Source organism: Natator depressus, chromosome 25, assembly GCF_965152275.1.
Source record: "Natator depressus isolate rNatDep1 chromosome 25, rNatDep2.hap1, whole genome shotgun sequence".
NCBI classification, from domain to species: domain Eukaryota; kingdom Metazoa; phylum Chordata; order Testudines; family Cheloniidae; genus Natator; species Natator depressus.
Window position 1 is genome coordinate 16267707 of NC_134258.1, and position 18371 is coordinate 16286077.

Consider the following 18371-nt stretch of genomic DNA (forward strand, 5'->3'; position numbering starts at 1 on the left):
TACTCCCAGTCAATATTTACACTGTGTACAATATTTACACAATATTTACTACAGTGACCTCTGAAGTCTGTGATGTGGCTCCAAGTAAACTACAGGGAGGACAGACGCAGCACACAGGGGAAGCTTACAAGAAAAATGTAATATTGTGCAAGAACTGACTGACCACGCAGTGTCAACAATGACCAGGAAAAAAATAATGATTTTATTTTGGAAAGTGATATGACAGCTGGACTCCAGTGGCACAAGATGATTCTTACAGTTTGGATTACACTGTACAGAATGCAATTGGCTTGTTCACATACTTGTCAGACTGTGAGAGAACTGGCCTTGCACAGGGTCACTCCGAATTGCACATTTCTACAGTACATGAGGTACAGTGAGGAGGAAAATGCCCTGCCAATAAATTCTCACCAGCTGGAGTTAGCAGCAAACAGACTCCTTCACTCCAAGCAAATGTGTCATATTTCCAACAATTGCCAGCTAGAAGTTCTCAGTCTGTGGCTGCATCACCCAATAGAGGCTCCCAAATTTTCTTGAGCCTGGAAAGTTGCCATTGCTGCTGAAGGAAACTGATAGTTTTAGGTGCAAATGTGTGTTTGGTTCCATCGCCCTCCCCCCCAAAAAAGTTTGGGTTTGTGATCATATAAGCTCAGGAGTGCTCAGTGAATGGGAGCTGGATGCTCAGATTGGACCCCTTAACATGATTGGACCCTTTAGCACCATGACAAAAAAAAACCAACAATCCTAAAGGTTCAGCGCTTCAAGAAAGCATTCCTGGCAATAACTTGAATAGTTACAGTACATGCAAATATAGCCGAACACAGAGCCTGTGATACAAATCCCCCAGGGACTGTACTAGCCAGTGGCCTCCATGACAGGGACTTTGTGGCTTTAAAACTCCAAAGAACTGGCACCTCATGGAAAATGGGAGAAATCTTTATTATGAAACAATTCCATCCCTTTGGCACATTCCCCATTAGTTATTACAAGAGACTGGTACTTGTAAACAGCTTCACAATTTCTCCGCAGCAATTGCTAATCGCCTCGCTGTGATCAAAGCCCCCTGTGTGTGCTATCACAATCATAGAAATGTAGACCTGAAAAGGACCTTTAGAGGTCTTCTAGTCCAGCCCCTTGAACTGAGGGGGGACCAGGTAAAGCTAGCCCATCCCTGATGGGCATTTGTCCAACCTGTTCTTAAAAACCTGCAATGACGGGGATTCCACTACTTCCCTTGGAAGCCTGCTCCAGAGCTTAACTATCTTTATAGTTAGAAAGTTTTCCCTAATATCTCCCTGGCTGCAGATTAAGCCCATTTCTTCTTGTCCTACCTTCAGTGGACATGGAGAACAGTTGATCACCATTCTCTTTATAACAGCCCTTAACACATTAGAAGACTGTTATCAGATCCCCCTCTGCCATCTTTCTCAAGACTAAACATACCCAGTTTTTTAAAACTTTTCCTCATAAGTCAGATATATTAAACCTTTTATCATTTTTGTTGCTCTTCTGTGGACTTTCTCCAATTTATCCACATCTTTCCTACAGTGTGGCACCCAGAATTAGACACAGTACTCCAGCTGGGGCCTCACCAGTGCTGAATAGAATGGGACAATTACCTCCTGTGTCTTACAAACAACACTCCTGTTAATGTACCTGTGATGCAGTGTACAAAGCCCACACTAGGCCTGAAGGGGTTAAAGGAAGCACCACCACTCCAGACCTGCAGAGCATGCTCTAACTGGAGAGGCACCTTAAAACTTGAGAGCAACTTAGTTCAGAAGAGGGAGGCTGGGGAGGAAGACAGACCTACCCTGTGGGCTCCTGAACAAGGGTGCCAAAGCAGCCTCCCTGTGAGGAATAAGACTACCTGCTGAGCCAAGTTTGGGCTGAAGGTTTAGTTGTCTTTTCATTTTCTTTTGTTATCTTATATAGGACTTGGAGGCATGTGGGGAGATGGATGGTAGGAAGTGACCCAGGAGCAAATTGGAGGGCATTCCAGGGTGCTTGACACTGTTGGCACTCATAGGACCCTGGGTAAGAGCCTGGTGGAGTGGGAGGGACCTGGCTCCCCTTCCAACTGCCCTTGCTGCAGGAGGGGTGTACGGCTCATTTCCACCCCACTCCCCCTCTAGTAAGGAGAGGGCAAGAACATTAAAGAGCCTGAGATAAAGCTAAGCCCCATCCATACAAGGATTAGGAACTGGACTGAAAGGCCCTCCTGAAGGGAGGCAAGGCTGGAAACTTGGTGGGCTACCCACCTGGCCCTCTGGGGACTCTATTACAATACCCCAAAATGATATTAGCATTTTTTGCAACTGCATCACATTGTTGGCTCATGTTCAATTTGTGATTTGCTATAACCCCCAGATCCTTTTCAGCAGCACCAACACCTAACCAGTTATTCCCCATTTTGTAGTTATGCATTTGACATTTTTCTTCCCAAGTGTAGTACTTTGCACTTGTCTTTACTGACTTTCACCTTGTTGATTTTCGACCAATTCTCCAATTTGTCCAGTTTCTTTTCAATTGTAACCCTGTCCTCCAAAGTGATTGCTAAAGCAACCAGAGGACTGTGACCACAGATGGAGAATAAGCATCAGGAATCTCAGAAAAGAAAGATCTGGTTTTGTGAATATGTCCATGGTAATAAAACAGGGGGGGAGGAGGGAGAGAGAGACCCACCAGGCAGCAAGGGCCCTTTCCAAGCAGCATATGCACAGAAAATGCTTTCCACTGTCTGTTTATTCACCTGGGGCATGGGCCCTGGCACCCTCTGGGGTATTCACAGTGTTTTGTCTGAGATCTCAGTTCGTTCCTTCTCCGCAGCTCACACCAGTGGCAACAGAGACCATGCTGGGCTCTTGATGGGAGTAACAGACTTATTTCTCGGGGCCTCTCCTCCTTGTGCTTTTCCGTTTCTGTATGATCAGGTCGATCTGGTAAATGAGCATCACGGCCATGGAAAACACGAGAATCTGGAAGGGAAAAGGAAGTCACTAGGGCTGGATTCATTAACACCTGAAAGCAACATCCCTGAGGTCTTAGAGCAGGGGAAATGCCAGGGAAGGGACCACAAAATCCTGTAATTTACCGTCTAGACAAAACCCAAGGTTCTGGTACCAAGAACTGTGTCCCCCACTGACTTTCATGGTTGCTGCAGGAGTTAAGCACCTGTGAAAATCAGGCTGCTTGTTTAGGTGCCTAAGCATTATTGTTCATATGTCACTATATTATTAGTACTGTATATCTGACTATGGATTTAGGTGTTAACATTAGCCACCCAAGATTGAAAACTTTGGCCGGAAGGGTGTGGTTATCATTCACAGCAGAGCTAGCCAAGCAGATTCTTGGCTTTGTTTATGCTAGAAAAATGCAATGGTTTAACCACATTTATTTCAAAATCAATTTAAATCAATGCAAACTCTTAATATAGATGCACTTCTATACATGTAGGTAGGTTGCATCAACATGCGTGATATTAGTTTAGCTTGCATTTGTAAGTTACCAGCTTAACCTTTGCTTATGTTAATTTAGCTTAAATCAGTTTAAGTGCATTACTCTTGAGAGTTTGCACTGGTTTACTCAATTAGTTTTTAATGGATTTAATTAAACTGATGCACTTTTCTAGTACAGACATAGTCTTAACGCTGTTACAGCCTCAGTTACCTCCAAGAAAAACAGTCCTATTGCTAGCCCTGCAACAAGCAGCAGGTTTCTCTGCCCCCAGCCAACAATCTTTTCCAAGCAGCCCTCAGTGTATATCAGACTTTCTGCTTTCCATGATCTCAGGTTCTGGGTCCCATAGCCACACATGCTGTTGAGAACACTCTGCAGGGAGAGAAGAGTCAGCAAGAGTTTAGTGAGTGAGGAACAGGATCTGTTCTTTCCCCCCTGAAGTAGTCACTGCATGCCTGACCCTGAGAGGAGAGGGAGGGGACAGGTGTCCTGATACAAACACTTATCAGGGATGGTCTAGCTAATACTTAGTCCTGCCATGAGTGCAGGGGACTGGACTAGATGGCCTCTCGAGGTCCCTTCCAGTCCTATGATTCTGATACATAGTGATGGGCCCAATCAAAGAACCAGAACAGAACGCTGCTTTGTTCTTAGTGATCTAGCCAGCTATGTTACAAACAGGCACCATGTTAAGTGGTTAGAATAAGGGATTTGGAATTGGGAGATGTGGGTTCTGTTTGCGTCTCTTCCATAGACTCACTGTATATTCTAAGTAAATTCACATTGCCTTTCTGTGTCTCAGTTTCCTTAACCCAGGGCGGATAATGATACTGACCTGACCTTGCAAACTGCATTGAGATCCTGACATGAAACGTTATATAAATGCAAAGTACCTCTGATACTTTCCTACTTGATCTCTTTGGCTTTATTTTAATGTGTGCCCTTAGTTCCCAACCATGTGCTGCAATGGAGATTTTTTAAAATAGAAACCTCAAGAAAAAAATTTTAACCATAAAAATGTGGCCAGATTTGACTTACAGTAATGGCTGCCTTTTTATCCTTCTGGATGCAGCAGGAGAAAGGCACAGCACAGCGTTCCAGACTGGGGTTAGAGTCTTGGCACTCAAAGTAAATATTCTGAGACCAGTCCTTGTAGGAATGCACCCCACAGCACTCGAACTGAGAGAGTGAAACAGAAAGGAGGACCCTGGGGTAGCTGCTTGTTTACACACGGCCCAAGTGTGCATGGGGCTGTACAGACAGAAGTTCTGAGAATAGCTCTGAGATAAGTGACTCTGAGACATGGGTGACAACCATCTATCTCTTATCTCTCTAATGGGTATTCACAGGTAGATCCTGAGACTTTCAGGGACTTTAGCAATCCAGTTGGGGAGGGGAGAAGCAACTGTGTTTTGTAGTGCAAACAGGGAGCAAAAATGGGGAGTTTCCCTAAATTGGCCCATAGTGAAATTTCACCCTGTTCCCATGTGCCCTGGTGAAAGTTACAGCTGCTGCCATGGACACAAAAAATAAGTGGAGACCATTCTCCTTTCTGTGGTGTGAGGAGTGGAGGAAACACTGACTTGAGCACAGGGCCTGGCAAGACAATGAGAAGCTGGCTATCAGGGACCTGGCTTTAGGCTCCATGTGTATGTGAGGGTCTAAGGCTGGCACTGAGATCCCAGCACTGACTGAGGATCTGAGACAGGGTCTGTTTGGCCATTTGCCTTCACTGAAATAGTTAAACAGCAAAGCATGATACAAATTTGAGAGGTGTTATTAAATTACCTTTTTCTGTATATAATCAATAAGGTTCTGTAAATCTAGGTCATTCCTATAACCAGAGATAGCTTTTCCCATCAGAAATGCTGCTTTCTCCAACACCTGCAACACACACAGACAGTGCAGTTGTCAGCATCTACCAGGCAGATTCATTGACTTGCAGAAGCTCCCCTTGTTTTCAATTTCCTGCACTTTGGGCCCAAGTCTTGTCTCTGTGGCATCTGGCCTCTGACTCCGAGGTACCCCTAACCTGAGCATGTCACACGGACAAATGCAAGTTAAACCCAAGTGGCTGCCATTTTCCCTGTTCACCTCCCAAAAAATGCAGATGAAGAAGGTTGATCTGCATTTCTGTTGGCAGCCAGAGTATAAATACTCTGCATTTATATAGCACACTACAGTATGCATTCAGATGTTAACTGATTAATCTTGACAACCTCACAGTCAGGTAGATAGAGGAAGTATTAATGTTCCCATCTTCCAGAGGGGAAACTGAGGCAGGGAGGGGAAGAGACTTGCCCAAGGCTACATAGGGTGCTGCTGACTTCTAGATCTGTGCTCATGCAACTATGCTGCCAAATGCAACCGTCTAATTCAGCAAAGTGTCAGCCAGCTCTGGAGTTAACTGTGCAGTTACCATGCCAGAGAAGAGAAATCCCAGGACAGCAGCCACGATCTGGAGAATGAGACTGATCAGTAAAATCCAAGCAAACTGAAAAATGAAGGGGTGAGATCATCAGAACAACGTGTAGAGCAACCAGTTCCCCCCTGCCAGCATCGATGCAAGAGCCCTTAGAGCAAGAGCTCTGTGGGGCTGGGGCCGTGTCTATGACGTGTCATGTACATTCACCCTGCTGTGTATGTGTGTTAATACTGATGCCCAGAGCACCAATGATACCATCCTCCACCTCCAACAGTCCAGAGGAAGTCAGCTGTCAGTGCAATAAATCAGCATTTCCCATTCAGTAATACCTTATCTTGGGGGCCCCCAAGGCACTGGGGCCTGCTTAGGACCTGTTACACACAAGACAATCCCTGGAAACTCCAGAGCTGCACCCTGTACAGGAAGGCTTGGAAAATCTAGTTCCAGATTCTACAAGAGGACGCAGCAGCTGAAACACTGCAGAGAGCACAGGGGACAAGCCCAAGACCTGGCTGAGCAGGGGAATAGGTTAAGTGACCAGCCCCTTGGAGAGACCAGGCCTGATTATTTATGCATAGAAGGCTGTCTCCTGCCTGCACTACACTGCTATTGTTCCAGGTCCCAGCCCTCCTTGCAGCAGGAGGGCTGAATGCGAGAACTTCCAGGCAACCACCTGGGTACCAGTGTTATTACAAGGCAGGGTTCCCCATCATGGCTTAACGGTAGTACTGCTGGTAAATATCACTACCCGAATGTACTGGAGAGTCAAGTCCCCTGCCTACAAGTCCCAGTTGAGGAATATAGCATGGCTGAGAACAGAATTTCCCACAAGCCTCCATGCTTCATTTGCATGTGAGGCTAGAAGGAAATGATTAGAATGTTTCAGACAAGAATGGCCCACTGCCTCTGCTATAGCACTGGTGATGGAGCTGAGATTGCCTGTGCTACTGGGACAGGCACTGACTGCACAGGCAGGTCAGCATTTGGAGCACGCCTCCCAGCCCAGATTAGGGCTAATGGGGCTTGCACTCGTGTTTTAAAGGTAGTGTTAGAGACAGCACTTTGAAGTTGCTCGGCCTCCAGTGCAAGTTCTGCTCACCCGGATCTCAGAGTAGCAGCCGTGTTAGTCTGTATCCGCAAAAAGAAAAGGAGGACTTGTGGCACCTTAGAGACTAACCAATTTATTTGAGCATAAGCTTTTGTCAGCTGTAGCTCACGAAAGCTCATGCTCAAATAAATTGGTTAGTCTCTAAGGTGCCACAAGTCCTCCTGTTCTTTTTTCACCCAGATCTGTCAACCTAGGCTGGGAGACATACCCTGACCTTGCTGCCATTGTGACTGCCCTATTAGCTGCTTTTTGTAATGTTGTAGCTGTGTCGGCCCCAACAAGGTGGGTGAGGTAATATCTTTTATTGGACCAACTTCTACTGGTGAAAGAGACGAGTTTGAGCTTACACAGAGCTCTTCTTCATGACTGGGAAATGTACTCAGAGTGTCACAGCTAAATACAAGGTGGAACAGGTTGTTTAGCATAAGGAATTACATGTTGTAAGAGGTTTCAGAGTAGCAGCCATGTTAGTCTGCATTCGCAAAAGAAAAGGAGTACTTGTGGCACCTTGGAGACTAACCAATTTATTTGAGCATGAGCTTTCGTGAGCTACAGCTCACTTCATCGGATGCATGAAAGAGGTCATTCAAGGAGAAGTGGGCAGTTAACACCTTTGCTATCATAGGACAAAAGGCTAGTTTTTTTAGGTTAGATTGTTGTAATGAGCCATAAATCCATGTTAGCTGCTTGGAAGGAGCCTTGTCTGAGTGTCTCTCATGGAATCTCAACAATTAGGGATGGAAAAGACCTATGAGGTCAGCTAATAACACTCACCTCCTGGCTGTGCTTTGAAGTTGCAAAGTGCTAGGTATTTGCCAAGTGTTGTTAGCCCATCACTGGGGCTGGTTGTTGTTCCCTACAGTCTAGTCTCTAGTGTTTTGTCCAGTCTAGTTTAAATGCCATCTTTTCATTAGCATGGTTAAGTCTCCGGCACAGGAACCAGCACAGGGAAATGAATTCTTTGAGTTAGCAAACAATTTCTTTGGTGAGTTTTTGCTGCTTTGCTGCAGTCAGCAATTTCCTCACGTTTATTTGACAAGTTGTGAAAATTTTTTTTTACTCTGTAGATTTATCATGTTGAGTCTGTGCATTTGATTCTCAGCACTCAAAATTCAGTTGAGTGTGGTCACATAAGGCAGATGGGATTGTTTCTATTCTCCAATTGCATAAATATAACTCTTATGGAGCGCTCTTCCTACACAGATTTTTACACAGGCCATTCTGAAATTTGTTCACCCAAATGTTGCTGAGCGCAACTTGAGGGCTCAGAAGGTCAGCTCAGAAACGCACAAGGACATCAAAGCCAGTGTATTTTAAAATTGAAGCCCATATTCCAAGACATTGGAGGGGGCCAGTATTTACCCAGCTATAGTGATAAACATTAGTTGACACCTGAGAAGGAACCTTTCCTTTTGTATTACTGGGACATGTTAAATCCTGTCAAGAGGGAATTTCTGTTATTTGCAAATGAAAAGAACACACTCTAAACCTCTTCCAGCCACATTGGATTCCATTAGCTACAAGAAACATGCAGTCTCCAAACATATCATACACACTTTCTTGCATTGCACTGCTGTAGCATGTCTGTGCCTCAAGATACTCCACACTGAAATTATCCCCAAGATAACCTCATAACACCTGGAGGAATGTTACATTTGCAAAGTCTCTGCAAAATTCACATAAAGGCAACAACTGTGGATTCTGATGGACAAATATTACAAACAACCCTTCAACTTGGGACAAATAGTGTAAATGGCAAAATGTTGGTGCAAATATGAAAAACAGGCCACATTAAAAAGGTGACACAACTGGCACAAGCCACCAGATCTTTTTGCTTGGATGTGCAACCAAAGGGACAGGTGAGGAGCAGAAGTTATGAGTCACGATGGCTTTAGTAAAAAGAAAAGGAGTACTAGTGGCACCTTAGAGACTAACCAATTTATTTGAGCATAAGCTTTCGTGAGCTACAGCTCACTGCATCCGATGAAGTGAGCTGTAGCTCACGAAAGCTTATGCTCAAATAAATTGGTTAGTCTCTAAGGTGCCACTAGTACTCCTTTTCTTTTTGCGCATACAGACTAACACGGCTGCTACTCTGAAAGATGGCTTTAGTGTGGTCAGGAATTCACTGATTTTTTTCTCTCTCCTTGCTGTTCAGGCAGTTGGGGAGCTATTTTCCCACTAGCTCAGTAACATGCTAGTACTTCCAGTGCTCCCCTTCAGCATCCACTTAAGGGACTGACAAAAATTGATCTCCTAATGCAGGTGGAGCAGGTTCACACTCCATTCTTTGAGGCAGTCTCTTTAGGCGGGAAGTTGCCTAGTAAGGGCAGCCCAAGGCATAGGGATCCCTTTCAGGTAGAAGAAATCATCCCACTAGCCTCTCCTTACAATTTTCAGCAGCACAGGCAGGTCACGCAAGGCTCCTGTACACCCCACAAAGGTGATGCCAAACATCAGGATCCCCACTGTGAGCAAGATCAGCGAGGGATCAGTGAGGAGCGAATCCACAGCACCTGGCAGAGATTGAAAAAACAAGGCAAAGTAAGAACTTAGTGCAAGTCAAATCATGCTCCTTCCTCTTCCCTTCGCAGTATCAAGAATGGATGCAGAGCTCACAGAAAAACATTGAGCTGGACAAGTTCCACATACTAGCCTTCCAGGGCAATCCCCAACCCTCCCCTTGAAACACATTTCCTTCCTGCACTCATCAATTGGGATTACAAAACACTCACCAAACAAAGTTCTGCACTACAAGGTGGCCTGGGTCCACATGTTTAATTGATGAACACATTTGTCACCTTGGACGGTAAACCCTTCCAGGCAGAGGCCATGTTTGTCTCTATGGTCTGTACAGGACCAAGCACATAGCTAGTGCTCAGCAAATACAAATGGCACATTGAAGGGAGGGGAAATTTGTGCTAGGAGGTTTATTCCCCAGCCTTGAAACTGGGCAAGGCAACAAAGCCTTAGGTTCATGGCATTGGTGGAAGGAGCTGAGCTCCCCTCCCTCCTTTACTTTCCAGAGTTCTCAGGCATTCATTAGGCTGTACCGCCTTATTTGATCCATTTTTAATTTGTTTATTGATTATTGCTGAACACTCAGCAGTCTTTGGGCATGACAAATGTACATGGTTATTAATAATCCTTCTCACCCTTGTAGATCCATCAAAAGGATTGGGCAACACCCTGCGGGAGTGACATACAGGAACCATGGTGGAGGGTTATTTGAAAACTGCCAGTCAGAGATGGGCCACGAAGCTCATCTCCACACGGTACTGGGAAGCGAGCAATGACTGCACAATTACCTTGCAGTCACTTTGTTAGCTTTATCTAAACTCCAGTTTGGTAACTGTAAAGGAGCAAAAAGGAGTACTTGTGGCACCTTAGAAATTAACAAATTTATTTGAGCATAAGCTTTCGTGAGCTACAGCTCACTTCCACAGATGCATTCAGTGGAAAATACAGTGTATTTTCCACTGAATGCATCTGTGGAAGTGAGCTGTAGCTCATGAAAGCTTATGCTCAAATAAATTTGTTAGTCTCTAAGGTGCCACAAGTACTCCTTTTCTTTTTGCAAATACAGACTAACACGGCTGCTACTCTGAAACCTGTAAAGGAGTGGACTCACTCCTGCAGCGCCTCCTGCGGGTCATTGGGGAATTAGCTCTATCCAGCACAGAGCACCCTCTGCAGGCTAGTGATCCACACAGCTCTGGCCCCCATGTCCCTCACAGACCCCAGTGCCCCTTTCTCTGGGTTCTGCCCCCTGGCAGCACCCCCAAACTCTACCTCTGGGTCTCCCCTTCCTGTGAAACCCCCAACCCACTATCCCCACCTTGCCTCAGTCTGGGCTACTGCCAGTCATCACCAAGCCCCCACTCCCTGGGGCAGACTGCAGTATAAAGGCCACTCATCATAGGCAAGGGGGTTCGGACTTGTTGCCTTCCAGTACCTCTATGGGCCTTGAGCCAGGCCCTACAGCCTGGGGAGTTGCCAGCCTGGAGCACCCCACTCAGCCTGCTCCTTCCCCAGCACTGCACCCCCCCCCCCAGTACCCTGGCTAGCCCTACTCTCTCCCAGCCTAGAGAGAGACTCCTTGGGCCTCTGGCTCACAGCCTTTTTATACAGGCCAGCTGGGGGCCTGATTGGGGCGTGGCCCAGCTGTGGCTGCTTCCCCAGTCAGCCATCCCCAGCCACAGTCCTCTCCAGAACTGCTTTTAACCCCTTCTATTTTAGGAGCAGGGTAGCCACCCCGCTACAGTAACTCAGAGAGGGACAGGAAATGGTACTTACTTGCTTCTTTAGAGAGTTTGGCATAAATACCAACTGCCACCATGAGCCCACTGGCTACCTAGGGAGGACGAATCAGAGACAAACTCATCATTTTGCAAGAGGAAAAATCCCCAACAGCATCTAATCCTGGGAGCAGGAGACATTTGCCCATCCACAGAAGAGAAGCAGGTCTCTCAGCCTGTCCCAGGGGAGCCCAGATGAAGGGATACCAAAGGGCAGATTAGCAATTTACAAGGGACCTGCACCCTGACATCCTCAGCACAGGGCCCTAATATCACAACTGGCCAGAGTGACTCTTCACTGGGACGACTCTGAAAGTGGGTTTCCCTGCATGCAGTGATCTTGCTGCCCGTCCAGTGTCAGCCACACCCTGGGCCTGGCAACCCCTTCCCCGCTCAGACTCACCCAGAAAAGGTAACAGGAGACAAACAAAGTGTATTTGATGAGCTGTTTTGTTCTCATGGTTCGCGTCCTGGAATCTCTGATGCCAGCATACCACTCTCCCAGATGTGGAGTCTGTTTCTCTGCTGATTCTTGGTGCCTGGGTCATGTGCTCTAGGGAGCGTTACAGGCACAAAGGGAAAAGACTGACATGTACAGTCAGGTTTGCCACGTGTTTCCTAGTGTAAGTCACTTGCCTGTTTTCAGCTCTCTTGCAGCTGCAGTAGGACAGGCTGACTAGGCAAAATAAACTCCTGAAATGAAGACCTCAGAAAACACTGGAAGAAGAGGAGGCCAAGGCAAGGAGAAGCCCAGCAGTGAGGTGGGGCAGCATTCTTCCATTCAAGTTATTGAGAATAGGAGGAAGAGAAGCCATTTGAAGAGAGATTCTGCCCAAGCTGCCTGTGAAATGTCAGAGGAGACAGGAAGAAACAGGCGTAGACTAGATTCTATGCATCAGAGAGGCAGGTTCCTAGGAGCTGGAGTCCCAGCCCCTCATTCCTTGGGTAGGGCTCACTGAGAAGGAAGAGTGCTTGGCAACTGGAATGAGGAGAGAGGCACCTGGAATGGGAACCCTACGAGAACTCACCCTTCACCCCCATATGAATAAAGAGAGAGACTCCTAAAATTAATTTTTTTTTAAAAACAGCCTTTAAAGTAAACACAGTGAAAGGTGCCAGAGTGGGCTTCCTCTCACTGAGCCAGCCTGTACGCCTCACCAAACATATCTCTCCATTGCTGGGAACCTTCCAGAGGTGAAAGTAAGCCAGTTCGGTCCGGCATACTGGCAAGAGCTAGTGTGCCGTACCAGACCGGCTTCCCCAGGCAGCGATTTAAAGGTCCTGGGGCTCCCAGCAGCAGCTGGAGCCCCGGGCCCTTTAAATTGCTACCAGAGCCCCCAGGTAGCGGAGGTGGCCGGGAGCCCCGGGGCTCTGTCGGCAATTTAAAGGGCCCGGGGCTCCGCTGCGGTAGCGGCGGCCGGGAGCCCCTAGCTCTCTAAATCACTGCCGGAGTCCTCAGCTGCAGCTGCTACCCCGGGGCTCCAACAGCAGGGCTCGGGCGGCGATTTAAAGCGCCCAGGGCTCCAGCCGCCGCTGCTGCCCCGGGCCCTTTAAATCTCTGCCGGCTCCAGCAGCGGGGCTCCAGCGGCGATTTAAAGGGCTTGGGGCAGTAGCAGCAGCAGGAGCCCTGAGCCCTTTAAATCCCTGCCCGAGCCCTGCTGCCGGAGCCCTGGGGTAGCGGTGGCGGGGCCCTGGCAGTGATTTAAAGGGCTGGGGCTCCCAGCCGCCGCTACTGCAGCGGAGCCCCTGGCTCTTTAAATCTTGGTTTAAAGGGCCCGGGCCACTAAAGGCCCTGTCTCTTCCAGTTGAGGACCCGCCCCTTCTGGTCGAGGCCCTGCCCCTGCTCAGGACGCTGGCGTACCAGTAAATCCTTTAAGTTACTTTCACCCGTGGAACCTTCACTTATTCCTGGTCTCCATTCCTTAGGCTCATCATTCTGCTGCTGAATTGGGTCATCCAGGGGCTCCTGAGTTCTTGGCTCATGGAGGGAAGTGAGCAGCTAGGTGCTGGACAGGGCCGGCTCCAGCTTTTTTGCCGCCCCAAGTGGCAACGGAAAAAAAACCAAACCAAGCCTGGTTGAGCTGCCGCCAAAGTGCCACCGAAGAGGAAGAGAGGGACTGCAGGGCCCGCTGCCGAATTGCCGCCGAAGACCCAGAAGTGCCGCCCTGACGGAGTGCCGCCCCTTTCTGTTGACTGCCCCAGGCACCTGCTTCCTTCGCTGGTGCCTGAAGCCGTCCCTGGTGCTGGAGCAGGCTCGGGCTGGGGGGCAATCTTAGTACTGCTGAGAAGCCATTTGCAGATGTATTGGGCATCCCAAGACTGGCTCAAAGGTTCCAGGGAGATGAGCTCTAGAAGAGGCTGACAGAGCAGATGTCTCTCCACTCCAAGGCTGTAAAGTTTGTTTGATTTTAATTGTCCTCCTTAAGAACCCCAAATTGGGCTGTTTTGTAGAAGTCTGAACCAGGGAGAGTGTATGTGAGAGAGAGGCTGTGAGGTGGAACGAGCAGAGTCTGCTCAGCGGTTTCACAAGGAGATAGGTAGGGCATACCAAATTCATGGTCCATTTTGAAAATGGACTTTTAAAAATCATAAATTTCATATATTTAAATCTGAAATGTCATGATGTTGCAATTTTAGGGGTTCTGACCCAAAATGGTGTTGTGGGGAGGGTTGTAAGATTTTTGTAGGGGCGGGTCTTGGTATTGCCACCCTTACTTCTGTGCTGCTGCTGGTGGCCGCGCTGCCTTCAGAGCTGAGCAGCCACAGAGCAGCAGCTGCTAACCAGGAGCCCAGCTCTGAACACCACTGCCAAGAGCAGTGCAGAAGTAAGGGTGACATGGTATGGTATTGCTACCCTTACTTCTGTGCTGCTGCCTTCAGAGCAGGGCCATCTGCCAGCAGCCGCCACTCTCTAGCTGCCCAGCTCTGAAGGCAGCAAGTCCGAAGTAAGGGTGGCATAGGATGGTATTGCCATCCTTACTTCTGCGCTGCTCCTGGCATCCTGGCAGGGTGCTACCTTCAGAGCTGGGCACTTGGCCAGCAGCCACTGCTCTCCAGCCACATAGCTCTGAAGACAGCACAGAAATAAAGGTGGCAATACCATGCCCCCCCCCCAATAATCTTGCAACCCCCCGCACCACCTATTTGGGTCAGGACCTTTTGTTTGAGAAACACTGATTTTCCCCATGAAATCTCTATAGTATAGGGTAAAAGTACACAAAAGACCAGATTTCATGGTCCGTGACACATTTTTCATGGACATGAATTTGGTACAGCCATAGAGATAGGATAAGTCCCATAGAAAGATTATGAAAACTGGGGCACAATTTCTTGGCCTTGCTCACCTCACCCAGTAACACAACCTCCACCCCAGCAATTTACATGGATATGTCTATGTCCACATGCTTGGTGACACCGTCAAAAAATTTGAATAGATTGGTGAAGCATAATTTCCCTTTACAAAATTCATGTTGACTCTTCCCCCAACTTATTGTGTTCATCTATGTGCCTGATAATTCTGTTCTTTACTATAGTTTCAACCAATTTGCCCGGTATTGAAGTTAGGCTAACCAGCCTGTAATTGCCAGGATTGCCTCTATAGCCTTTTTAAAAAATAGGCAGTACATTAGCTTCCCTCCAGTCATCTGGTCCAGAGGCTGATTTAAGCAGTAGGTTACATACCACAGGTAGTAGTTCTGCAATTTCATATTTGAGTTCCTTCGGAACTCTTGGGTGAATACCATCTAGTCCTGGTGACTTACTACTGTTTAATTTGCCAATTTGTTCCACAACATCCTCTACTGACACCTCAATCTGGGACAGTTCTTCAGATTACCTAAAAAAAATGGCTGAGGTCTGGGAATCTCCTTCACATCCTCTGCAGTGAAGACTGATACAGAGAATTCATTTAGCTTCTCCATAACAGCCTTGTCTTCCTTGAGTGCTCCTTTAGCACCTTGATCGTCCATTTGGCAGGCTTCCTGCTTCTGATGTACTTAAAAAATGTTTTTGCTGTTAGTTTGTGTGTATTTTGCTACTTGCTGTTCATATTCTTTTTTGGCCTGCCTGATCACACTTTTACATTTGAGTTGCCAGAATTTATGCTTCTTTCTGTTTTCCTCTGTAGGATTTGACTTCCTATTTTTAAAGGATGTCTTTTTGTCTCTAATCGCCTCTGTTTAGCCAAGGTGGTTTTTTGGTCCTTTTTGTTTTTTAAATGTGGGGTATTGTGATGGGGTTTATGCCCCACACAGGCGTGTAAGGGGTTAATGGAGGCCGAATGGCCCAATTAACCTAGTACATTGAATGCCCTGGTTAGAGGATCAGGCTTACCTGTGCAGGAGCAGGCAGGCCCTATATAAAGCCAGGTAGCTGGCTGCAGAGAGGTAGGGCTGCAATTAGGAAAGACTGCAGGAAAATAGCTACTCTCTGGGTGGAGGGAGTTGAGGCTGGCAAACCTGGGGCAGGAAGAAGCCCAGGAATAACAGCAGCAAGGCATAGGACTGTACAGGGGCTGTAGTTGCTTGTTATATGGTCCCTGGGCTGGAACCCAGTGTCAAAGGTAGGTCTGGGTTCTCCTACCAGCCACTGGGGAGTGGCAAGGGTATTGGAGATGCTAGCCAGCAGGTCTGGAAAAATTCCCTGGAAAGGCAGGACCTTAGTGACCGGCCTGGAGGGTCATGCCCTGAAGAGGAGATGGCAGGTCTGGGAGTGAGCAGGGCTGTGGAGAGAGACAATATGAGGGAAGATGCCACTGGAGGAGTGTATGCCTGGCAGAGCTAAAGGCACTGCAAGTGGTGAGTGAACACATTACAGGTGTACATATAGTTTGTGCCTCTGTTTATGGTGTTTTAAAATAGTGTCCATGGAGCTTGCAGGCATATCACTCTAACTGTTCCTGTTAATTTCCCTTTAACTAGCTGTCTCACTTTTGTGTAGTTCTAATTTTTGAAATTAAATGCTATTGTGGTGGGTTTCTCTGGTATTTCTCTTCTCCCCTCTGCCCCAAATGTTAAATTTAATTAATTTCTGGTCACTATTGCTGTGTGGTTCATCTACATTCACCTTTGGGATCAGATCCTTTGCTCCACTTTGGACTAAATCAAGAATTTCCTTTCTCTTTGTGGGTTCCAGGACTAGCTGCTTCAAGAAGCAGTCATTAATGGTATCTAGAAATGTTGTCTCTGCATGCCACCCTGGGGTGACAGTTACCAGTCAATATGGGGATAGTTGAAATTGCCCATTATTAATGGGTTTTCTGTTTTTGTAGCCTCTCTAATCTCCCTGTGCATTTCACAGTCACTGTCACCATCCTAGTCAGGTGGTCGGTGGTACATTCCTACTGCTTTACAGCCTGATGTATCCACAGACACATGAGACAAAATCAGTCTCATGGTGAGCAAGTCAGTAGCTCCTCAGAGAGGCAAGTTTGAACTCTGTGTGAAGATCAGCAGTCTCTGCTTTGCCTGCTAAGGACAAATTGCCTTAGTTGCTTGGTTATTGCTCTGTATTTCCCATAAAGATGAGATAAGTTTGTATTAAAACAAACACACTTTGTGGGAATCTTAGAAAAAACCTTTTTTTCTTTCAGGATTTCCTAATTTCTTACTGCTTTGGTATAAGGCCAAAACAGGCTGCTGAGGGAGGGAAAATCCTTACTGCAGCAAGGAATATAGGAAATACTATATTGGGTCAGGCTAGTCTGTGGTCTAGTCTAGTATCCTGACTCTGACAGTTGCCAGAACCAGGTGTATCGGAGGGTGGTACAGTAGGCATAGGTAGCTCTAGTTCTGAGCTGAGTTCTCGCCACACTCTGAAATGATACTCAGTACCTGTCTAGTGGTTTGCATCTTCAAAGCACCATGCAACCATTAAATAGTCAGCAGAAGGAAGTGGCAGGATCCTTTTTGTTTGGGACTTCAGCCTACAGTGAACAAAACACTGGGAAGTGTACAAGAGGGAAATATCCATTATTGCCAGGGAAATGGACTGGATAATCTAACCTCCAACTCTACCTTCTGGGATGTTTCAGTCATGTTGAGTTCACATTGGGGTTACTATCTGGACAGAGTTTGAAAGAATATACATACGTGCAGTCAGCAGTAGTAAAAGAAATCGAGAGGGCAGGAGCATTTGCCAATCGGGGGTTGTTCTCCAATGTATTGGCTTTTGCCTTTTCCCCTGCAAGGTCTTTGGGGCAGGAATTCTGTATTTTGTTTGACTTCCCCTTTTTGTATTGTAAAGAGCCATGTCCACTTCTTATAGAAATAATCCTAGGATTTTCTTTCACACAAAATAAGGGCTTTTTACAGCTTTTACATCTCCTCTATGGAAACAATCTAAGGGCAAAAACCAAAGACCCCTTATTCTGCCCTTTTGATTAAAGAGAAAATGGAAACTTGTCTATCAATAGGAAATATTCAGAGGGGTGATTATGAATTGCCAGAAAGTCTCTGCCATCTCCAGCAGGCAGGATGATTACACAAGACCAGGGCCTCTTTGCAGATTAAATCTATTACATTTAGATACTTCTCACTAGAGTTAGCATCAACAAAGTTATCAGATCAGAACATCTTTTGAGGCAGTGACATCTGTGCTATGAAACTGTTTGCCCTGGCAGGCCCACTCCTGCCCCAGCGCTGCTGCATGGCTTGGAGTTGGGAATGTTCAGCACTGCTAGGACAGCAATGGACACTGAAACGCTTCAGAATTTTACAAAGTAACTGAAACTTCCACCTTCATCTGCCTGCAAGTCCCAGCCAGCACCACGCTCTGAGCACATTTTACTGATAAGTTCAGCATTTTCTGTGGATGTGATGGGAGAGGACAATTGTTAAAACCATGTTTTTTGTTTTTTAAAAACGGTGGGTTTCAACACACGTAGCAAGCCTCATTCTTCCCTCCTCACACTAACCTTTCCTCTCCTGGCTCAGGTCCTAGGAACACCTCGGATCTAACCGATCATTGCAGCTTATCTTGACCAAAGGACTGATGCCCTGAGCAAAAGATATGATTACCCAGAGGTCAAAAATATTGAATCTTTTAAGGACTTCTCTTAGGAAGAGAGAGATGGATTCACAAG

At 46.8% G+C, this 18371-nt stretch overlaps 1 protein-coding gene and 1 long non-coding RNA gene across 2 annotated transcripts in view; one reads left to right on the forward strand and one right to left on the reverse strand.

Moving 5' to 3' along the window:
* LOC141978018 (uncharacterized) overlaps positions 1–18371 on the forward strand; it is a 77228-nt gene that overhangs the window by 34366 nt on the left and 24491 nt on the right. The window lies entirely within an intron of this gene.
* Positions 187–12369, reverse strand: LOC141978010 (tetraspanin-33-like). The gene is made up of 8 exons (XM_074939867.1): positions 11694–12369; positions 11289–11346; positions 9384–9508; positions 5879–5953; positions 5248–5343; positions 4498–4638; positions 3670–3831; positions 187–2978 (listed from the first exon to the last, which is right to left on the reverse strand). The coding sequence occupies exons 1-8, from the start codon at positions 11748–11750 to the stop codon at positions 2883–2885; spliced, it is 810 nt and encodes a 269-aa protein (XP_074795968.1). The 5' UTR covers positions 11751–12369; the 3' UTR covers positions 187–2882.